Below are 20,303 nucleotides of genomic sequence, written 5' to 3' on the forward strand. Positions count from 1 at the left end.
GGACGAGAACAAGCCACGGTCACTGAAAATACCTTGATAGGGAAGAGGTCGCCATCTTCCGCAGAGCTCAGAGAGGATCAGTGAGAGCTGAGCGATTGCGTATTACATCTCTGCTCATAAAGGCACACCTAAATTCAGCGATCGCGGCCGATACCCTAAACAACGAGGATAGGCTTGCCTATAGCCGGTCCTAAAAAACCCTACACGCAGACTTTCCGGCCTTACTGCCTAACTTCAGACCAAAGATCTTGAGTGACGGCCTCTCTTATGGGCCAAACTTGCAAGTCGTAGCGGCCTGGACTTGCCTAGCTTACTTGACCGTCATATTGGACGGCGGCTGGTGAAATCTGGAGACACACTAGAGGGAAGACCTAATAAACGCTTACGGCTAAACTGAGGGTTTCAGTAAGGACGTTTATTTATTTCTTCCGCTAGGCGGATTTCTGTGGGACCCTTTAATATTAATGTGAACGACAATTGCGGTTGCACTATATAAGGCAACCCAAGCAAAGCTGCAGTGCCCCAGTTCTCAGTTCTTTAATGTCTTCGATCTCCTAATTCTGTAAAAATGAAACATTCAAAGTGCGATCGCCTATTTATTTATGCACAGAAATGCGAAGCAGATTCGTTAGCGGAAGCCTTTGAAGCGCGTTTGAACACACATCAGGAAGACCGAAGCAGGACCCGTGCGTTGCAAGTTACAGATTATAAATTGTATTTGTATTTGCATAAAATAACACGATAGAAAAGCGAAGTTTACAATCCATTCGCTTTATTACATCTCCTGATGTAAACGCACAGCGCTCCATCTCAGACCATGCCGCCACTGGACATCAAACAGGACCGCTCTTTAATTGAAGAGTGACGAAACTTAATTACGGAAACTAATCCAATATAGGAGCTCGCTAATTGTTGAAACTGCGTATTCATGGAGGTCCTACATTTTAAAGCAATTATCGAATTATATTTGCGGAGGTTAAAAGGAAGCACGCGCTCATCGTACCGATCGACGCAAAAAACAAAGCGCACTTCGTAAAACTGAACGCATCAACCGCAAGCACCGTCTACACTTAACGGCATGTCCTGAAACAAATATTTGTTCTCAAACAAGCTCCCGGCGTTGCTTTACTTTATCTTTCATCTCCTTGTTCTTTTTGACTGATGTGTGCACTTCGTTTTTGAACCGCCTGGCTTCCACTTCTGTCTTTCAAGTATCGACAGTTTAAAGCACGTCCTTTAAAGTACTTCTTTGGATGCGCAAGTGCGGGTGTTTCGGTTTTCCTCTTGAGTTTTTCATTTTTTTTACAAGTTCCCGGGTTTGGTAGTTTTCCAATGCCTGCGTGCGCGGGTGCGTGGTTGCTCACGCAAGTTTAAGCACCATGTTGGAGTGTTGAAGCGCCCATCTTACGCCTTTATTTGTGCTTTTATTAAAAGTAACGCAATTACCGAAAACATTTTGGCTGGTATTACAAAAATTGGAAAAAAAAAGCAAACAGCAACCGATGCCGAGCAAGCCGTCGTCATCGTAGCTTTCCCTCATCTGACAGCAAATACATACGTGCCAAAAGTTTCAACAGAAACCTCCTCACCACTGTAAATAGTGTCAAACTAGGAGTAGGGCTAGAATCGATTTTTGTCAGAGTTCTTCTTAACAAAAACAAAACTAAACAACATCAAAAACAGGAACGTCACGTAGAAGTGTTGGCACCACAGTCAGGTCTGCTATATTTCGTTTACGTTTAAGTTACCTGTTGTGCATAAAGGAATACACTGCCACTCGGACGCATTGTGATGGTCTTCTGTTTTTTTGGTCCATGACGACCCAAGGTGAAAACTGCGGAGTTGTGCCTACTGTTACCCATTACCCTGTACCCATTACCCTGCGTTTTATATGACTACTCCAAGCGTGTCTATCTAGCTACCTATATATCTACCTATCTATCTACCTACTTATCTATCTACCTATTTTTCTTCCCAATCTATTCGATATGAAAAATTAAGGAACGATCTGATCAATGCACATTCTATTTAGGTGCGCAAAAAGCTGATTTGTTGAATTTGCATCATTACGCGGCTACAAATTGACTCTGCTTGTTTTACGTTACGTCTGTGCACTGACCTGGCGTAAATTCCTGTTTATAAAGGGTTTTTGTGCCCCTGTGCTGGTATGTTCCAGTCTGTGGGTGTGTAACACTGTGCGAGGCTTCAGCGTGCGCGCACAGGCTTCTGAGCGCACACGAAAATTAGGGGCGCCAACAGCCCCAGCCCCTTAAAGGCCAACTGCACTCAAAATTTCGACCTCTTGAAAACCCTATTTTCGTATAGTCTGCTTAAAAAGAAAGCAACATGCAAAATACAACAGCTGAAATACGCGCGTGGACGCCGCAAGCGGCCAGCAAAAATCGGCGATTTTGAAACCGAAACCGAGCAGAGCGCGGCCATCGCAGTGACGTTGCAGCCGTCCAGCGAGCGGCTGGACGGTCACCAGCTCGGGAGAAGGTCTGCGCGCAAGCTCTACGCGCGTACGTGCGCAGCCGAGCCGACCGGTTCTCCGGCTGCGTGGCTGAGCAGAGGAAAAAGCCCCCGTCGGCTGGAACGTCACAGGCGCGTCATGGCTGTTTACGCGATCCGCCGGCAGGTGCAGCGTGGTCTGCGGCGGAGCTTTTTTAAACGCTTACGGCTGATTAACGAGGCGTTTTACGGGGCTGCCACTTGTGTCACAGCTGATTTGGGGGTACTTACTACACATTAAAAATAAATTTGATCGAGGTGAAATTTGAGTGCAGTTGGCCTTTAAGGGCTGGGGCTGTTGGCGTATCCTGTCACCGTCGTCGTCATCGCAATCGTCGTTCGTCTCGTGCAGTCACGGTACTAAAGCACAGGGAAACTTGTTTACGCCTCGCGCTAGAACGTAACGCGTACTAAAGAAACTAAAGAAACACCGGGACACTCGCTTACGCCTCGCGCTGGAGCTCTTCGTAGCGCCTACTAAAAAAACACCGGCACACTCGATCGTTTACGCCTCGCGCTAGAGAACCTCCTGCTTCAAAGACAAGAGATGTTTACAGCAAAGCTGTATACCTCTCTACCCCCCAATGGTTTCATATCCGTGGGTAAACACACCAAGGCGCCATGAATACACTTATACACGGCATGTTTCGCCCCCTCACCAGGTTTCACGTTAGTGGAGATGACCCGGGATTGTTGTTCTGGTCGGTTCTCCTAGTGGCTGTGCGCTAACTGATTGATTGATTGATTGATTGATTGATTGATTGATTGATTGATTGATTGATTGATTGATTGATTGATTGATTGAGGAACCTTACAATGCACCTGTACAGGTATGCTCTACTCTGTACGAGCCCAGATTTATTGCGCTTGACCGCTCTTGTGCTTGCGCAACAATAATTTCACGTTTGGGTTTTCGATGCTGATGCAGATTCGTCTTTTGTAGGGGACGCAGAGGGCTTGTTCAATAACCCCCGTTGACGAATTAAATTAGAAGATCGGCCCTAATTTACACCTTGCCGTCTATTTCGTCTTGTGAACGGCAGCGATTAACAAACGTTAGCGTATAACGAGCGCTGCTGGGTTCGTTGGTGATCCATGATCGGTGAGAAGGGAAAGCGCAACCGAGCACAAACGACAAGAAGGACACACGCACAAGCACTCTGTCCGCGTGTCTCCGCATTTTCCTTCGTTCTTGGTCACGCTCTTCTTTCTCACAAACGTTAGCCCAACGTGCTGCGGCCATTGCAACAGAAATATTTCGGGGAAGCCAGAGAAGGAAGCGTTGGTGTGCGCTCTCACGAGCGCTTCCCGTGAAGCATCGACGAGAGGAGACGACGTGGTGAAGTCAGAGATGCGAGTACTCCCCTTCCCGCCCCCTCCACCAAGAAGTAGGGAATGCGCCTAAGCACTTCAGTGGGGAAGCGTAAAACGTTCCTTTTCAGCCTCTCTTGAAGTCCGAAGAGTGTAGGAGATTTTCCAGTCGGGTAGACACGAAATTATCTAATTTACATAAAGTGTGGCCACAAAAACATTGTTAATCACCTGAATATTGCGCAAAATGAGAGGGTTAAAAGATTTTCTAAATATATTTACTGAAATAATAAACCAGAACGACCGGCGGCGCTGACTGCTTTCATTAAAATATGTACACTTATGGACAAAGGAAAGGAAAACACGAAAATATGAACACGAACACGCAAAATCAAAGAATATGGGTAGTGGAAATGAAATAATGGCTCGCCAGTGGCATATTTCGAAGGACACATTTTAAATCTTTGTGTATACCGTAATAAGTTCACGTGACAATTTCACTCGCACGGACAGAAATCGTGCTTTTTGCGTGTTCTCGTTCATGTTCTCGTGTTTGCGTTTCATTTTTTTCATAGCTGTACAGAATTAAACGCTCCTATACGTTCAGTACGATTGATGTAGAGTTCTTCACCCCGAGAAGTCCTCGTGAGTATGGTAGTCTACAATGCTCTCAAATATCCAAGCACAGGTGTTAACGGGGCAAATTTAAGAAATTTCGGGTGCTAACAGAGAATCGAGGCTGAGAAACGTCGCCTGGGTAACCACACGCTGTGTAAGGCCAGCATGACTGTTTGCATCGCGCTAAGTCCGACTGCATCTAATGTTCTTTTAACGTGCGTGATCCTTAGCGGGTATTCTATATTCGGCATATGTTCGTTGTTGGCCGCAATGATTTATAATGTCGAGGCATGGTAGTAAAGTGGACAGACGGGAAGTGTTGAAATGTTTTACCGATAAAATACGCCAGGAACATTTATCAATGTATTTATTCTTTTGAAGAAAAATAAAAATAAAATATGACCCAAGGTAGTTAAAAATACTGCGGGATTGAGGATCGCCGTCATGGGGTAATATAAAGCCATACTGAAGAATAGGGCCCAGCTATTCGAGAGTACCTAGTGCATGAAATCCCGCTCAGATGCGGTGCGGGGATCAATGCTGCCAGAATAGAAAACTGCAACGGAATAAGACACGGAAAAAGTCGTGATGCCGAATTGCGAGCATACTACGGTTATCGCAATTAATTTTTTTTCCCAGCAAGATAGAATTTCGTACTTTTTGAGTTGTATTTGTAGTTGTAGATACACACTTGGTGAGACTGACCAAGAATGAATTGGTAGATTCGTGGCTAGACAGATCTGGAGCGCCATGTGTTGGCAAAAACAGCTTCACACTCCCATACCCACCGCGGGGATTGGCCAAGAGGGGATGATGTTTTCAAAACACCCGCTCCAATTATCACGGCTGTGTTATTGCCCGCTGGTTTACCGAGTCTGGCGGTTCCTCTTCACATCCATTGAGCTACACGAATTTTTCACGAAAAGCTCAGCTTCCATTTCTACGTCTGCAGGTCTGAAATTACGCATAGTACTGCTGCCCCACAACACCCCAAAATTGCCAAGACATGCCTCCAACTGAACGAATCCGGTGAACGCGGCCAGGAATACGACAGTCAGTGGTCCGCCAACCCCCTCTGAATCCGGTAAGACGGTACAAAAGAGAAAAAAAGAACGAAGGGAGCTCACGTTGCTTCTTGCACTCGGGCGCCCGGGCACTCCATCGGCCGTCTCCCTGGCACATGCGCTCCTTGGGGCCGGACATCCAGAAGTTCTCGGCGCACTCGTAGTAGACGCGTGCCCCGAAGTAGTCGCCGCTCACCCGGAACTGGCCGTTCTCCAGGGGCTCCAGCTCATCGCAGTTCAGGTCTGCACGCCGGACGGTGGGAAGAGGTGCATGAGAAGACGACGGCGCTAACTCACAGTCTGCTGCGGTTTAAACGAGTGCACCGGCTTCCTAGGGCAGTCTATGAATGCCTACCGCGAGCCTGTAACTATCGGTAGTGGGGTTACAGATTATTGCAGGGCCATGGAGTTGCCCATCGAAGCAACACCCAGCTCTCGATTAAGAATGCTCAATCCTTTGGAACAACAAACTTTTTTTTAATGAATCGATCTGTAGACTAGCAATGCCGCATGCGATTGAATTCTGCGCGGAGTATAGGTACCCCCTAGACGGTAGGCAAGCGTCTGATATCATTAAATACCATATTACGCGCTCCATTAACCTGTAAGCATGCAGACGCGAGTAAGACCCGCGAAACGATGTTCCCGAAAAACGATGGGCTCTACGAATAAGGGCATTCTTGGGCTCATTCAACCATTAAAGGTTGAATGAGCCCAAGAAAGTATGAGAGTATTTTTTACTGTCCCATTTATAAAAAAGGCCCTGCTTCTCGTTGGCAGCGGAATTGCCTTGATATAACAAAAATGTAGAAATGCGGGAGGCCTTTGCATTTTTATGGCCAATACGGCTTCGCAATTCTGAAAACCTCACACTGGGATTCACTACGGACGGATCGGCGTCTTTCAGCTTGTGGGATACCAGCGCATCTTCCGGCTCATTGCGTTAGTAAAAGTGACCCGAGGAGGAGCACAGCGCTACCGATGAGGATCGTGGCAATGGCATCCCTCCACTGAGTCATCTGATGGCAGGAAGAGCAGGCCTGCTCCTGAACATTATGCGAAATGGAGGCGCAAGACGAACGCTCTGGCACAGACGCAGACGCAGTTATAAGTATTTTAAAAGTAGCCAAGTAGTAGTTAATCCGGAATTTAAAAAAAAAACGGAAACATGTTGTTTCAGGAAGGCGGGAGAATAATTTGTCGCCTCTAGTCCGGCTTACATTTATCTAGTCCGTGGTTGAATACCCGTGATTTCTGACCCTCCCCCCCCTCCCCCCCATCCCCCTTCGACCCATTTGTTCCCATGGGCTCCTCCTGAAGGCGCGCTTCGCTATCCCAGAGACAGTTTTTTTTTTTTTGCGAAGGGAGGAAGAACGAAAGTTTAGCACCAACTAACATATCTGACAAACATCGAGGCGGGAAAAAATAATAAGGAGGAACATGAGCGGACCCATGGTGCGACTGCGAACGAAGGAGCGGACGGTGTGGAACGCACACAAAAACCTCCTTTTCAAGAATTCCTTATCCGACGGTCCGCGAAGAAGTCCCTTTATATTGAACCATGAGCGGACTTCTGGAGTTGGCGGCTCCCCTTCCAGTCCCCTGTATGGGAAGGAAACTGGAAACTGCGGGCCATTCCGAGACTAGACGCGCTCGCCCTCTCTCCATCTCTCGCATTCGCCTGAGATTATTTCGGCAAGACTATGGACGGTGGGAAGTGCCGATCAGCTTCGAAGTAAGAATTAAGGAGAGAGCGGAGTCGGGGGCAAGGAGAAGAAGAAGAAGAAGAAAGAAGAGTACGAAGGGAAGGCAGGAGCGACAAGGACAAAAAAGTTGGGCTGGTCTGCTAAGCGAGAGGGAGGCGAAAGTACGACACGGGGTTCGCCCATTGCCGCGCTAGCAGCTGTGTATATCGGACCGCTTTCGCACGTACTTCTACATGAACCGCGATTCCTCGCTTTTATTTCCGCTCCCTTTTTAGACAGAAATGCCATTACATACTCGGTACTCGCGCGTGCGGTGTGTGCTTCAGGAAGTAAAAAAATAAAGGAATCGGGAAAACAATCCCTACAAATCATAATAAAAGATGGACGATTTTTTTTTACGTTTGATTAATGCTCCTCTTTATTGTGTTTTACACGCTCGAAGAGAGTATGTTCAGCACGGAAATCAAGGAAAGCGGCGGCAGCGTTTTGACCATGTCGAGGAATGTGTATATTCCTGGGTATGTCCTTGTGAGCAGAAATAAAAAAAAGGGAAAAGAAAGTAGGAAGAGTGAGAACGAGGAAAATGGATGACCAGAAACGCCGTTACCTCTCCATCTCCGTATCGATGTTTTCAGCGGTCGGGATATGCTCGGTGGGAACTCACAGCGAGACTCGCTCATTTTCTATCCTTCCCCCTTTTTTAGGACCCTTTCTCGTCGTTTCGGGAGCGAATGAATGTTCTCTACAAAGGGCGGTACTATGCACGCGAGCGCTGCTTTTATCAAGGGCGAAAGCGCAGGGCTTAAAATTTCAGTCCTTTAATGGCACCGTGTCACAGCTCACGCCTAAATGAATGGCAAGTTATGAACGTATGTTAAAAAATTACCTCAAAGGGCATGTGCACACGCGACGTCTTTATTTAAACGTGTTCTTTCGCCTTCTTTATTTTAATAACATTCTTTTTCGCCTTTATTGCCTTGCTCTACGAAGTCCTAAGAAGGAGTAATGTCCCTCTACTGAAGCGAACGTTACTAAGGCTGTATATACTGTGGGATACGGGCTCTTCAATTATTGAAGGTTACGTTTTATGAATGAATGAATGAATGAATCATGACTGAATTAATGAATGAATGAATGAATGAATGAATGAATGAATGAATGAATGAATGAATGAATGAATGAATGAATGAATGAATGAATGAATGAATTTATTTGCTATCACTGGCGCCAAGAATCTTAATCCACGCCTCGTAATGTAATAGTGCGGACTCCTCGTGTGTTGTGAGGATTAGCAGTACTGCATCTCGGTCAGCTGGTGATTGGAAGTGTAAGGGATCGGGTTGGGAACTTAGGGGAGATAAAGAAATTGTGGCCTTCTCATACCACCTGGAGGTCGTCTGGGCACCCGTCGAATGTATGTAGCGAGCCGTTCGTATACCAGCTTCAGCAACATGTGCGCCAAGTGCGGCTCACAACCTGGCGTATAACTGCAGCCTGAGGATGTTGTGTGAGGGCGAACAAAAATGCGACGATACTCTCGTTCCTCCTGTAGGAATTCTTTCGCGTCAACAAACAGTGGCCCGGGTGCCAATGATGCGCCGTAGCCACAGAGTGCGTGTGCCCCAGGCCCAGAGTGCGGTGGAAGCCCAGGAGGCTCTTATCTCAAACCAGAAAGTTGGCGCTCTCGTTTGCCTCCACGGATTCGTGCCACGGTGCGCAGAAATTGTGATGAGAACCATGGATAATATTTGATAAGGCTTCGATAACAGGACTCTCCGAAGGCCGTCTTGAATGCCTAAATTAAATATATCTGACCAAAATCGAAATGCAAACAAAGCCTCCCGCGTGAGGCAGTGAGACTGCTTAATTGGTAAAGCTTACTATAGCTGGAGTCTGTGTTTTTTTAAATTCGTGATTTCAACAAAAGCTGTCTACTACTACTACTACTACTACTACTACTACTACTACTACTACTACTACTACTACTACTACTACTACGACTACTGCTACTGCTACTGCTACTGCTACTGCTGCTGCTACTACTATACTACTACTACTACTTCTACTTAAGCCTGGGTATGTTCACTGCAGGACGAAGGCCTCTCCCAAAGATCTGCAGCCACGCCTATCGAGTGCCTGAAGGGCGATTGTGTGATTGTATAATCATTGGGAGGTTTCTAGCAAATGTACTCAACCAGTGTTGCTAAATCCTTGTCTGGTGAAGAAATGCTGTTTGTGTCCCAGGGAACCTTACCTAGCATGCATGATTGAACATATATCTAGGACAGCCGCCCGTGGTATCCGGCAGCGTTATATACCGGACCAGGTAGCATTTCGAACCTGGGTGCCAATGATGTACCGGAGCCTCAGAGTGCGTGTGCCCCAGGCCCAGAGTGGGGTGGAGCCCACACCACACTCTGGGCCTTAGGCACACGCGGAGAGCGGCCTGTGCCTGGAGCGGGGGGAGAGCGGCAACCCCCCCCCCCCCCCTTCCCCCGCTCGCGATTTCTTCTGCCCCAAAGCCTTTTTTTTTTTTGAGCGGTGTAAGCTCCACCACTGTAACAAAACAAAAGCTGTAAGATACATTTATTTTTGTTGTGCATAGTACCACATTATGGTTATTCCCACAAAAACGCTCAGACAATCTCCCCCAATTCCGTTTTGATGGATAACTTATGACGTCACGAATTCGCTGTGAGGGGAAAAATGTATGGGAAGGCGGCGGTATCTCGGTTTTTAGGCTTCCGAGTTTTTTATTCTGTAATTAAGCAACTCTCCTACCCCAAGTGGCAATGTGTATTTATCTATTGAGGGAGATAATCAAGAACATTATAACCAGTTTTCAAATATCGATTGGGCATGTTGCAATTCAGAAATCCATGCCCATCCTCCATACCCACCAACCACACCGGGAATAAACTGGAAAAACATTGGCCGCGCATCTACTCACTTCGTCGCAAATGTCGTTTCGAGGCGATAGCTGTCCGGCGCCCCTGCCAAGTAAATCATTTCAAGTTTGCCGCGTTCCACTGCTCCACATGAGGCCCTTCTCCACGCGCGGTCTACGCGCCAGCTACTGGAATTTTTCATTACTGTTGAACAACTTGTAGCGCCGCAAGGGACAATAGTGGCGCGGGCGACAGTAGGCGACGACATGATTTTGTCCCCCACAGTGGATGTCGTATTTCATTTGTTATTGCAAAAATCAAGCATTCATGTTTTTTTATTAAAAGAACACTGCAAACATCACTTATTAATTGATTTTGTCCCTCATATGTGCGTAATGTTTTCAACAATGCTGACAAGTACGAGCACTGGCACCAGATATAGATGGTTAGGAATGGTTGGAGGTGTATAAATGTCTTGTTCAACGTTTATTTTACTTTCGCCGGGTGGCTGAATCGAGGTACAGACAGACAGACAGACAGACAGAAAGACCCCAATTTATGGGTTCAAGTAACCTAGGAAAAAACTATCGTGTTTAAAAAACATCGCGGCGGGCTCCGCAGGGGAAATTATTTCACCTTCGCATCCTCAATCATAGCGAACTAAGAACAAACAGAGCGAAGTTGACGTGAATGTCGCCGCCATATCCCAGGCAAAGTACCACGTCTAGTGCAACACCCCCGACGAAAGAAATAGGGCCGAGTGCTGCTTTCTCTCCAAGGGGCAAACGCCAGGGAAGCAGGCAGTTCTTGCGCTCCTCGTTGGCTGCTGTCTCTGGAAGCGGCTTCTAAGGCGGAAATCAACCAAAGCCGACCATCTGACTGATAGCCTGACGTTTATAATGCCGTGCGCGGGCCTTTTTATCTCGTCGGTGTTGGCTGGAGGCGACCGCAGACGCCGAGCTTGAAAGCTGTTACCGAAAGGAGGACGGCAACGAGGCTAAACACAGCGTTAGCGACGGCGATGCATCACAGACTGCAGCGGCACTAACGTCACTCTCGCTCTTCTTGCAATCAGTTTCGCTGTTATTGAAGAATCGCTGGCGAAGCAATTTCTTCGGCAGCGCCAGGCACGATTTTTGTCAGTTTATGTCACTGCACGGTTTGGGGCGCAGGGACTGCCAGCCGCAATTTCGGAGTTCTAACGTGCCATCTATAGTCTATTATTAAACACTTAATTAAAAAGTATTTTTAATTGTCTCTCGGACAAGTAACCGTGTTCGTGTGGCTGCTACGTGTGTTAAGCTAATGGGAAAATTAAAACTCTACTTATGTAAGCCTACTGTCTTCTTTCTTTCAACTAAAAAAAACATGAAAGAACACTTTATATAAACACGCCACTGTGTAACCCGGAACCAAATAAGACGACCCACCCTTCTAAAGACCGCGCACTTTTCGATGAACCAGACACGCCACTACTTTCCTGTCAGCGTACCGTCCAATTACGCACACCTCCAAAAAATGGCCGCGTATCTGCTTACTTCGCTGAAAATGTCTTCGAAAGACGAGTCGCCACTGCCATGTAAATGCCCGTCTTTTTTCCCACCCACTTGTCATGCTTTTCTCCCCGTCTCATTCCTCCCATGGTACACACGGTACAGGTTTGCCTCAGACAATTCAACTTTAGCGCGTTCCGCTGCTGGCGCGCCATCTACTGGAACCCTTCGTTACTGTTAGACTCCTTAGAATGCCGCCACGAGGAAGGGTGTCGCGCGCTGGCGCTTTTTGCATTTTTGAGTCAAAACATTTTTTTTTTCAAGGCGTATTTAGCAGCAATGTATGTATAATTAAAAGAACATTGCAAATATCACTTATGTATTGATGTTCTGCCTCAAATATGCGTAGTGTTTTTTTATTTCGCTCAATAATATTGACAAGTATGAACATTGCCACAGGGTTTAGTAGTTTGGAAATGTTTTGCCATTATAAAAATCTTATTCAAGAATTCTTTGAACATTTGTCCGGGGGCTGAATCGAGGGACAGACAGACAGACAGGCAGACAGACCAAAATTTTCGTGTTTGAGTAGCCCAAGAAAGACCATCACTTTCAAATTTAACGATATCACGGGAGCGTCGACCGAACAATAAGTCAGTGCCTAGCAGCAATGCAGGCCAGGGTACGGACCCGCGCCATAAGCCATCTCCGGTGTCAGTATCGTCTGCTACGCTGTTCCCTTTAGCGGGACATATTCCCCACTTTGGAAAACGCAAGGGCTGTGTTTACGAAGAACTGGTGTTATGTAAAACTAATACGCATTTGCACTATGTGAATTTAGTCACGATGTATTTTTGCATTGTGTTTACATCTGTCTAGCCACGCCATAAGGTTGTTTTGTTATCAATTCGAGACTGCGACTTACTTTCTCTTGCCTGACACCGACGAAAGCTGAGCCTTAAATACCAACTTATAGTTAGGAGTTATCTATGGCGGATTCGCGTTTCCTGCGGATACTCCTAAAAAATGTGAAAATGTTAAAGTGGCGTCCGTGACAGGACTCTCATGCACACTGAGCGATGAGAGCTGAGAACGAGTCTAGATGTGTTCGTTTGCAATTCGTTCTAAACGTGCGTAGGAGTAAAACATTGCTAGCCCGTGTAGACAGAGAGTTGCCCCTAGTCACGCTAGGAAAGCGTGTTTCGGGTGCGCCATTCGAATATTTAGTTCTTCAATATGAATTTGGTAAAGCTAATCTCCATGGGCTTCCAGTTAGGATTAACAAGTGGGGGTGCTCAAGAAGTGGGTAACCTAGCAGCAGAAAGAAACACGTGATGAAGTGTAGAGGTCTGCAGAGCCTGCGCGTGAGAAAGGCGACACAAAAAGAGAGCGCGCCCATGAAGAGCCACTCTTGGCCCCTGCAGTGGCAGAAAAGTAAAAGGTATTGGAACAAAAGGAATCTGAAAAAGAATTAGAGAGAAGGAAATAAAGAGAGCGGATAGCTGCAAAGAAGGATCGCGAAGAACGACTATACAATATATACAAACTCAAGCACATACTCCAAAATATTCCAGCACACAAACAATATACTACAGTCGAACACGGATATATCGAACTCCAAGGGGATCGCGAAATAGTTCGATATATGAAAAATTCGATATAAAAAATATGGGCTCTGAGACCTCATTTGTGGCGGACGACCACTTACCGATCTGCGCATTCAAGAATGACAACTAAGTCCGCGCTAACGACGCAGCAGGATGCTTTATTTTCGTGAAAAGAAATCGCTCATCTTGGCCTGCTTCTTCATCCTGTATATCGAATTAAAGACGCTGGTCTCGATCTGCTCAAGGATATCCAGGTGCGACAGCCCAGTTCCTCCATGTCGCCGCAACTACGTCGAATGAAGCTGAACGCAGCCGCCAGTTCACCGGTGGAGTACGATAGTGTATCCGCATCCTCGTCCGGACGATCTTCGCCACTAGAGCTATCAGCCTGGGTTCCTGCAACCGCAGCTACGATGTCCTCGTCACCGGCGCTCGCAACAGCCTAAACATTCCTGTCAGCGTTCACGAAGTTGCCGGCAGACACTCCGGCTGGAACAGCAGCTGGGAAAAGGGATCACAGCTCGTGAAACGTGTCGTCCATGCCCTCTTCGTCGTCGTCGCCGTCTTCGCAAGCTTCCGAAAATTCAGACGTCACGAAGCCTGCCTTCCGGAAGCAGTTGGCCACGCTCTGCTTTACGCTGTTCCAGGCACCAGTCATCATGTGTTTGGCCCCCAGCTGGTCAACTTTAAGCTCGGTGCCCATGCGGAGGTTCATCAAAAGCCTATCGAGGAGTCGCCTCCTGTACCCAACCTTGAACGACTTTGTCGAGTGGTCGAGCGGCTGCAGCCTGGCTGTTGTGTTCGGAGGCAGAATCTTGAGCTCGATGTTGTCGAGCCCGCAGGTGGTTTGGTTGGCCGAGCAGTTATCCATGAGGAAGCAAGCGTGACGCTCCGAGGCCCCGGCTTCTGTCACTGTCGGGTTTTGGCGAAGGCACTAAGCGACCGCGGAAATCGGGGGTGCAGCGACCGCCGAAGAGCACCTTCCAGCTCGCGCGGCGTTCGATATACCCAATGTCGGAAAAAAAAAAAAATACCGTTCGATATAAGCGTACGAATTCCTATACTTTTACACATAATTTTCATAGGGGATAATTCATGAGTTCGATATAGACAATAATTCGATATACCCGTGTTCGATATATCCGTGTTCGACTGTATACATATATATGCTGATGATACCACGATATGCCCCCACGAGCCTTTTATAAATACCGTGATGAACCAACTGAACACCGATCCATCAAATTTATTGCTTTGAAGTGCTAGAAATGTACTTAATATCCATTAAATTAAAAAAAAATTGTCTTTTCTACACCCGCCGTGGTGGCTCAGTGGCTAAGGCGTTGCGCTGCTGAGCACGAGGTCGCGGGTTCGATTCCCGGCCGCGGCGGCCGCTTTTCTGATGGAGGCGAAAAGCAAAAACGCCCGTGTGTACGAGATTTCGGCGCACGATAAAGATGCCCAGGTGGTCAAAATTAATCCGGAGCCCTCCACTACGGCGCGCCTCATCGCCTGCGTTGCGTCGGCGCGTTAAACCCTACAATCAATCAATCAATCTTTTCTACGCTCCCATGCGCTCTAGCGACTGTGTATCACCATTACACTAGGAACCTAGACATATAAAAACTGGTAAACACACTACCAGCTTCTGAGGTAGACACACGAACCTGGAACACTGAGGACGACGAAATTGTAGTTTTGCTGTGGCGATTCCGAAATGATAATAAGCCAACTTCTCGCCAATTCAAAGGCTATTTGCTTCGATTCGATTCAAAGAATAAGACCGTCTCCTACGAACATCCGTATACTCAGCCGGTGAAAAGCTTATAACTGAGAATGGGCCTACTCCGGCAGCATCAAAAAACAGGGAATCTGCTCCAGCGCAGCAGGCCTTCACTCTGGACTTCCGGAGCATTGTTGACACAAACAAGAACGAACCCAATCAATGAGGCGTATACCCAAGCCATATAGTTGGGTATACTGGGTCACACTGAGATCGCATGATAAGGCTCTGGGCACTACTTGCTGAAAGAATGCAGCAACATCATCCAATAGCACATATGTGGTGACCAGATGGACGCTACACTAAAAAGTGCCGTCTAATTCGTCTATTTGAGTACAACTTTCGTTTAAGATGACAGATCTCATGGGAATATACAGTTGGGAGAGGAGATCGGTGTTCCTTTGGCCAGTTTTTATCTAGTTTGCCCGTAATACGTGGCCGCAGCGATTACTTACACTTTTGCCAGGTGAGGCATCAGATGTGATGGCCCGCCGATGGAAAGAGGTTGAGGACGGCTACGATAGTGTTAAATAGAGTCTTTTGCGTAGGTACGGGCTGTCAGCAAAAGAATTTGACCAAAAGTGAAGCCGTCAAAGCGAAAAGAGAATAGTATCCCCGGTTTTCTTACAAGCTGATCGTTAACACGGTGGAGTGGCTGAAGGAAGCAAATGAGCACCGGAAGGTGATTCATACGGCGTCGAACACTTTTTCCGCCGGCTACCTGAAAATGTGAAGCACTGGGTGCCTCACATGTAGCTGAACAGGTGAACTCGAGGAAGAGTTTGTCGCTCCCCGTGCGGTTCCATGGGGAAAAGGACACCCAGTGATATTTCAGGCCCATTTCCGGTGGGTTATGGTGGAAAGGCATGGCGGCATGGGGAGCGAGCCTCACAGAAAGAAAAACACCGATTCAGAAGCCCAGCGCTTATAGAAGAGTACAAGGCACGAAAACCATCTGCGTGCTTCAACTGAGGTGAACAAGGGATGTCAGCCGCGAGCTACAAAAACGAGAGGCTCGTTTTCCACCACCCCTTGGGACAGCAGTGATTGAAGCCTCCAAGTTGTAGAGCCTACCTACGTGAACTCGTAGTTAATGGGAAATTAACTATCAAGAACACCACTCGTGACACGGCTGAACTTCGCTGCATCGTGCCAGCGTGGCTTTCTATTGCTGTGACATCACATCACGTGGCGTACTCAAGGACTATGAGAGCCCCTCCAGACCCGTCGTTCACCAGTGGGCATGGCTGCAGCACAACAGGCAACATGCTGAGCAATCCTTTTTGCTTTGTGCTTCAGCTTAGTCGTCACCATCTTGCTTATTATATACGTAGTGATGACCGATTATTCATGCTGCTGCCCTGCCCACTGTGTGTTCATTGCTTTCTTAACAGTGTTGCTCTGTTGTCAAGGGATCTTCTGGCATGCGGGGATATTGAATCAAACCCGGGGCCTCCTAACGAAGATACGTTGAAGGAACTGCTGGAAGGTCAAAAAAAGCCCACTTCTGTCATTGAATGCGTTCAGGAATCGCAAGTAAAGATTGAAAAAAGAATTTCAGGTTTAGCAGATCGCATAGACAGCCTCGAAAAGAAATTTAATGACCTTAAAAGTTTGTCTACCAAGGTTAAGAATATGAAGTTATCAACATCAAAGCTTTAAAAGCAGGTATCAAGGCTTTAAAATAAGCAAAGTAGATGAGCTTGAGAACAGAAGCCGCAGAAATAATTTAATCATTTACCGGTTAGAGGAGCCCTCTGACGAAAAGTATGAGGATCTGAAAGCAAAAGTACAAGAAGATATTTTTCAGCAAAAATTAGAAATAACGGTAACGGGCATTGAAAGATGACATAGCCTTGGCACAAACGCAAATGAGAGGCCACGACCTGTGATCATAAAATTTCTTGATTACCTGGAAAAACCTGATGTTTTTTCGAGTGCATTTAAATTAAATGGAAGCACATTGTCACTGTCTGAAGACTTTTACAAACGAGTTCGTGAAACACAGAAACATTTCTGGAAAAGTTCATAAGAAGAAAGGCTGCGTGGCTGTAAGACAAGGCTAGTTTATGATAAGCTTAAGGTTGATGACGTCTTGTTTGCATGGGACGAGGGAAAGGGCTCACGCTTTAGGCTGAACAAAAAATCGAATTCGAAAAAATCGAAAAATCGAAAAAAAAAACTTTAAAAAAACCTTAAAATATGTACAATGGCCGATATACCAGGAGTAGAAGGTATTTTTTGTAAGGCTTACTACAACGACATCCGTTACATTATAGGAGGTGTTTATAGGCCCCCAAACGCTACTATTGCTGTGTTGCCAGAATTGCCAAATTATTTGAAATTGGATGCTAAGCATGATGACCGGATTATAATGACAGGAGATTTTAATTTACCTAATTTAGATGGGAAAAGCTTTTCCTTGAAGCAGAGGGACCCTTTGGGTGAAGCTATGCTTGATACTTGTTACAGTTTTGACCTCCTTCAGTTAGTTGAAGGCTGCACAAGAATTCGGGGTACCTCTCAGTGAATCATGGATCTTTTCTTTGTTAACCAGGCAATTACACCTCAAGCAAGTACTGAGATATTTCATGGAATTTCCGATAATCATGCTGTGTTATTTACCTTAAGTTACACAGCTTTCGACAAGAAATTAACCTTTTTATCTTTCTCTAATTTTGATCGTGCTGATGACACTGCTATTATAGATCTACTTTTATTCAACTTTGACGACTTTACGAATAATAAAACTGATATCCATAATTTATGGAACTGGTTTAAGGTTATTGTCAAAGAATGCCTAGAATCATTCATGTCTTTGGTTACTAAAAATCCGAAGCGAAAAAATCCGTGGATTTATCGAGTGACACTGAGGTTAAGAAGGCAAATAAAGCGCCTAAAGAAAAATTGAAGACTAAACGTAACGTATTCAGAACAACTCGCCGACCTTTCAGTAAAATTGAAAAATCAAATTCGAACAGATAAGCAGCGTTAATTTGGTGAGTCCTTGCCGAATTACTTGACCTCGTGTCCCGAGAAATTTTGGAGGAGCATTTCGCCCGTGTCGAAAGAGTGTGACGTCTTTAATGTTGGCGGTATTCTAACGAACGACAATGTTCGTGTTGCAAATGCTTTCGACGATCATTTCAAATCAGTTTTTTTCTTGTGACAACTCTGTATTACCTCTCTTCGAAACTTTTTCGCCGCGAATGCCCGATGTTGTTGTTAGCGAAGAGGGCATATTGAATGTGCTTGTGAACCTCGATATCAGAAAATATTCTGGACCGGACAATATCCCTTACGCATTCTTAAAGAGATACGCTGAATAGTCCGGAACCTGGCGCGAGGGCCAGGTTCCGGACGACTGAAAAACAGCCAGAGTCAAGCCTATCCATAAATCAGGAAATAAGCAGAGTGTCAAAAATTATCGTCCTGTCTCGATGACTTCAACCGTTTGTAAGCTTCTCGAACACATTATCCACAACAGTATTTCAAATTTTGTGGACGAGCATACCATCTTAAACCAACATCAACATGGATTCAGGAAGACATTTTCAACGACGACACAATTAGTATCAACAATACACGACTTCGCTACTTCAATTAATAATGGCAAACAAACAAACGCAATTTTTATAGATTTTTCACAACTTTTGACAAAGTTTCGCACAATAAATTAGTATACAATATTAGAAAAATTATCAGGAATGATCAACTTACTAAATGAATATCTGCCTACTTAAAAAACAGGGAACAATTTGTAGTTTTTAACAATCATTTCTCTCATAGCGTTGCCGTTGACTCTGGCGTCCCCCAAGGGTCGGTTCTGGGTCCCCTTCTGTTTATTTTGTTCATTAACGACATAGTAAATGATATCCCTGCAAATATTGGGCTTTATACGGACGATTGCGTTATTTACTCTAAAATCGAATCCCCAAAGGACCACGTTTTGTTAAACGAGTCGCGAAACAAGGTTGTTTCTTGGTGCGAGGCTTGGCAAATATCAATCAATTTTGAAAAAACGGTGTACATGTCCATTTCTCATAAGAAAAACAAATTAAATTTTCAATACTCTACAAACAATGCCATTCTTTCCGAGGTTGAATCCTACAAATATCTTGGGATGTGGATAACAAATGATCTTAACGGGACAAAACAATTCAGGTTACGCCACTAGACCACGCCATGATTGTACAATAACTGCGTTCCGTACACGCGATAATTGCTTCAAATATTCTTTTTTCCCTAGAATCGCGCAGGATTGGAATAGTTTAAATAACCATCAAGTCACAAAACAATCTTTAGCATCCTTTGTCGCTGGTCTGGAATAGAAGAGAATAATTTTACTTGTGTGTTCGTTTTGTTTTCTTTGATCGCCTCAACAAGAGGCGATCAAAAAAAAAAATGGCCCCGTATCTGCTCCTTTCGTTGCAAATGTCGTCAAAAGACGATAGTCATTGTAGGCATTTGCCAAGGAATTGCCCCCCTTCGCTTTCCCGCTCACCTCTCATGCTGTTCCTATTCGGTGGCGCTCATCCCAAAGTAAACACACTAAAGGTTTGCTCAAGGCGATTTGAATTTCCCGCGTTCCACTGCTACAGGCGGGGTTCCTCGATGCCAACGCTGCAGTGCGGCGGAGACGCGCGTGAATGGAGGCGGCCGACTACAAGGTTTATAGAACCGCGTGGCCGTGCTCCACGTGCGTTCCAAGCAGAACGTGGAACCTAGCTAGTGGAACCTTTCGTAGCTGTTGCCGCGTGATTTTTCATATGCCGCCAGGAGGCAGCGGTTTTCTGCAGTAGATTTACAATATCATTTGCTATCGAAAAACCAAGCACCCAGGAAATTTTTAATAAAGGAACACTGTAAATATCCCTTGTGTATAATTTCCTGTCTTATATTTGCGTAATGCCTCGTTCTTGTTCAACAAAGTTGACAAGTATGAATATAAAACCGGGCTTAGACGTTTACATTTGGCTGTGAGTATATAAGACTATTGCGCAGTAAGCATTTTACTTTGGCCGGGTGGCTGAATCGAGTTACAGACAGACAGACGGACAGACAGACAGACATACAGACAGACCAAAATTTCTGGGTTTAAGTAGCCCAAGAAAGACTGTCGTCTTTAAAACAGGAACGCAATCGGCGATGATCGTCCGTAAAACTCAGCGAGTCCGGCGGACCGCAGGCGCATCTGCTGGTGCGCCGCGCTTTTCAGCAGCGGCGCACTTATGCGCGCACTTCTATTAAACATTGCTAATTTGTGTCGCCGTTATTAATACGTTGTGCAGCGCTAGCTTTCCTAGCGTCAGAAGCGTGAAA

At 45.9% G+C, this 20,303-nt stretch overlaps 1 protein-coding gene across 3 annotated transcripts in view; it reads right to left on the reverse strand.

Annotated features, from left to right (window-relative positions):
- The window catches only part of LOC144146717 (sushi, von Willebrand factor type A, EGF and pentraxin domain-containing protein 1-like), a 759,548-nt gene that overhangs the window by 236,864 nt on the left and 502,381 nt on the right, over positions 1-20,303 (reverse strand). For all 3 annotated transcript variants that reach the window (XM_077678646.1, XM_077678652.1, XM_077678657.1), the window contains exon 5: positions 5,568-5,747. In XM_077678646.1, the coding sequence (XP_077534772.1) occupies positions 5,568-5,747 (180 nt within the window). The remainder of the gene's footprint in view (positions 1-5,567; positions 5,748-20,303) is intronic.

This window comes from Haemaphysalis longicornis, unplaced genomic scaffold (assembly GCF_048455015.1).
Source record: "Haemaphysalis longicornis isolate Haplotype H1 unplaced genomic scaffold, Haemaphysalis longicornis Haplotype H1 scaffold_1, whole genome shotgun sequence".
Taxonomy (NCBI): Eukaryota; Metazoa; Arthropoda; class Arachnida; order Ixodida; family Ixodidae; genus Haemaphysalis; species Haemaphysalis longicornis.